Source organism: Cystoisospora suis (genome assembly GCF_002600585.1).
Source record: "Cystoisospora suis strain Wien I chromosome Unknown contig_2166, whole genome shotgun sequence".
NCBI lineage: Eukaryota > Apicomplexa > Conoidasida > Eucoccidiorida > Sarcocystidae > Cystoisospora > Cystoisospora suis.
In genome coordinates this window covers 3856-4828 of record NW_027154965.1, presented here as the reverse complement: position 1 = coordinate 4828, position 973 = coordinate 3856, and the positions used below count along the sequence as shown (strand labels likewise).

Sequence of the window (973 nt, the reverse complement as noted above, 5' to 3'; positions counted from 1 at the left end):
AACGGTATTGCATCAAATTGCGCGTGATGATCTACTATGCTTAGGAAAGCTGGAAGAAGCTTTCCATTCATTCACTGCGTCCAAACAGAGCAGCACCCGCTCGATTTGTCACAGGAACAACAGTCGAGCTACGCTGCCTGCCCTGCGTTTCCCTNNTTCAACCATGGACCTTACGGCAACCCCTCACGGGTTGCCCTCTTATAAGCCGTCATGCTGGCTCGGAGGCTCGTGCTTGGGATTTTTGCCGGGCAGAAAGTTTCCTCCTCGCTTTGTAAAACGGCACCACGGGCCTGCAGCTCTCTAGCATCTCTTGCAGCTGCCTCGCTGTCACCCGCCTCCGTTGGTCCCTGGCGATTTTGTGGTGGGAGTGTTTTCGCGTGCACGCGAGGAAAGCGAAGGCTCTGCTCCAAGGCTTGTTTGGCATGCTGCGCGCTCCAGCACTGTCACGCCGATTACCGAGGAAACAGGGGTGCGCAGGACTGGAAAGACAACTTCCCTGTAACCAGAAATGCGTCCCACATGCCAGCGCTTGGCCGCTGCGCACGGGCTAAGCTATTAAGACCTCGAGTCGCGCACGATCGGAGTCCGAGACGGCAGCGCAGCCTTCTCTGCATAACTGCGCCAAGGACCGCCTAAAGGAGACTCTTCTGCTGCGGGGAAGCTGTGAAGCCTCGACCCCATGAGACAGCCACCGCTATCCTGTTGTCCGGCCACACGTCCCATTTTATCGCTGGAACGCCGAGTGTCTTTGCCGAAATTCGCCGCGAGGGAGCCAAGGGGATACGGACTGTATGGTTTTTCTTTCTTCATGATCAGAGTTAGACCCAGTCAGGTCTATCTTGTCTCGGCGGGTAACTCGTCACACTCCTCTTGTTCCTGGTGTGCCTGGCGGTCGCGTAACGTGACTCCGGTTCAACAATCTTGCCTCACCACGGGGCTCATGACAGACCGAAAGGGGCCTGCTTGGAAATGT

General features: G+C 56.5%; 1 protein-coding gene across 1 annotated transcript; it reads left to right on the top strand.

Annotated features, from left to right (window-relative positions):
• Window positions 1-255: 255 nt before the first annotated feature.
• CSUI_004607 (uncharacterized protein) lies at window positions 256-973 on the top strand (the record flags this gene model as incomplete). The annotated part of the gene is made up of 1 exon (XM_068064795.1): window positions 256-973. A coding segment is annotated over one exon (381 nt), but the record flags the coding sequence as incomplete, so codon positions are not given.